This window comes from Solanum tuberosum, unplaced genomic scaffold, assembly GCF_000226075.1.
Source record: "Solanum tuberosum cultivar DM 1-3 516 R44 unplaced genomic scaffold, SolTub_3.0 scf00649, whole genome shotgun sequence".
NCBI lineage: Eukaryota > Viridiplantae > Streptophyta > Magnoliopsida > Solanales > Solanaceae > Solanum > Solanum tuberosum.
In genome coordinates this window covers 89,802-91,983 of record NW_006239561.1, presented here as the reverse complement: position 1 = coordinate 91,983, position 2,182 = coordinate 89,802, and the positions used below count along the sequence as shown (strand labels likewise).

At 25.1% G+C, this 2,182-nt stretch overlaps 1 protein-coding gene across 2 annotated transcripts in view; it reads right to left on the bottom strand.

Annotated features, from left to right (window-relative positions):
- LOC102592898 (probable trehalose-phosphate phosphatase H) overlaps positions 1-2,182 on the bottom strand; it is a 7,252-nt gene that overhangs the window by 1,460 nt on the left and 3,610 nt on the right. For both annotated transcript variants that reach the window (XM_006366474.2, XM_015304906.1), the window contains 4 exons: positions 2,008-2,109; positions 1,266-1,413; positions 1,085-1,155; positions 314-406 (listed from right to left, as the gene is read on the bottom strand). In XM_006366474.2, the coding sequence (XP_006366536.1) occupies positions 314-406; positions 1,085-1,155; positions 1,266-1,413; positions 2,008-2,109 (414 nt within the window). The remainder of the gene's footprint in view (positions 1-313; positions 407-1,084; positions 1,156-1,265; positions 1,414-2,007; positions 2,110-2,182) is intronic.

Sequence of the window (2,182 nt, the reverse complement as noted above, 5' to 3'; positions counted from 1 at the left end):
AGGGTGGTAGGGGGCTGGCAGGGGTAGGGGGGTCGGGGTGAGGGTGAGGTAAAAAAATAAAAAAAATTGAAGTTGAAAAATATTTTTTTAAAATAAGCTTTAAATTTATTTTTCCTATAATTTGAAGTTGGAGGAATGTTTTGGAAAATGTTTTCCTTAATTTTTGAAGGGAAGTCATTTTCCTTAAACTTGAAAAAAATGAGTTGATTTGAAAAATATTTTACCCAATCAAATATGAAAAAATTGAAAAATATTTTCTTTCGTACCAAACACACCCCTAATGTACTTTGCTTAAATGTTTAAAGATTCTCACCTCAGAAGGTTCTTGTAAAGAATAAGATGCATGTGTGTCTTTTGGAGTTTTTGAGACGAGAATGCCTAAACCTTGCCTTCTTTCTCTAAGTACCTATTATACATTCAACATATAATTTGTTTAATAATTAATAAATAGTTTAACTTCTCAAAGTAATAATTATCAAAATATATCTAAAATTATATAATAAATATAATTTAAATTATATTTACTAATAGTGAAACATATATTTATACAATCATGTTATTACAAATAAATCTATAGATAAACACTAATTGATAATTTGATAAAAATAGTAAACGAACCTGTTATCACAAATTAAAATTTACTGATAATATAAATAAACCATTATGTTGTTAGTGTGTACACTATTAAATTTATTATTCTTTCACTGAAATTTCTCGATGAAAAATATTCCGTAGCTATTTTCACAGATATTTTGATTGAATCGATGAAAAAAAGTAGTGTTTTTGCATGAAAAAATCAGAAAGCTTCCTGATATTTCAGTGAGAATCTGTTTCCCCACCATGCCTTTCCCCAATAAATTGGTTCGATGTAAAAATCATATTTTATATATATAAAAAAATCACTGGATTCATGATGGAAAAGGAGCTTATATTAATTTCTAGTAGAGGTATAACTTACATCCTTATAATTATTCATTTTAGTAACTTAAAAAATTAAAGGAAAATTAATAAAACCCTCTAGGAAAAAATTCTAATATACTAAATTTTTATAATTAAATAAAGGGTAAAGAAGAATATATTAAACCTTGAAAGCATCTTCATCTGTTCGATCATCACCAATATAAATAGGAAAGACATCATTACATTTAGCATATCCTGTTGAAATAAGATTAATAATTAACTTAATTTCTTCTCAATATTTTATTTTAGTGATGATAAAATAAAAAATAAAAATTATGAATATTTTAAAAGTAGAATATTCTTACCAAGTGATTGAAGCAAAAATTGAAGAGCTTTTCCTTTGTCCCATTTAATAATAGGACGGATCTCTAATACCTTTCTTCCTTGGCATAATTTAAGCTTTGGATATTCTTTTAGCACTAAACTTACTTGTTGTGATAATTCACCCCATTTCTGTTACCAAAAATAATAATAAATAATTAATTATTAAATTAAATTAAATATTTTCTTTAACTTTTTTAAAGTTGCAACTCTTTTTTAAAAAAAAAAACCTTAACATTATTTGTGCTTTATATAATCTTATATGCTTTGTCTAAACTATAAAAAGATGATGCTTATTTTTGTTTAATTCTACTTTTGAATGGGCCATGGATATGGATTATTATATATTAATATACATAGAGAATGTAAAGTTTTTTTTTAAAAGTAAATTTCACAAATAGTCATCTATCTTTTACCTTCTGTAATTGAAAAATAGTAATTATATCGAAGTTTTAATTTCTACGTGTGAGATATATATAGTCATGAAGTTTTACTCGTAATCCAAGATGTTGGCTTTCTTTATGAACAACATTGAAAAGTGTTAGTAAACTATTTTTATGGGTTTTTAAAAAAAATACAAACTTTGAATTTTAACTTGTAATTATAAGTTAGTTTTCATTTTTACTAGGTTATTCGTTACTAATATTTATCAAGAGATTTACTTGTGTCAGTTGTACGAGACATATATAAATTTTTCGAAAAATAATATGTGAAATTTGTTCATACCTTTTCATCGACGCAACGGAAATGCACAGACACACAAAACTTATTATTCTCCACTCTAACACCTTCAATAGACTTTGTTTTATCCAATAATTCTTTGTAAACCTGAAAAAAAAAAATACTGTAAATAAACTTAGTAATTTTTATTTTTTTTTGGGGGGGGGGGGGGAGAGTAATA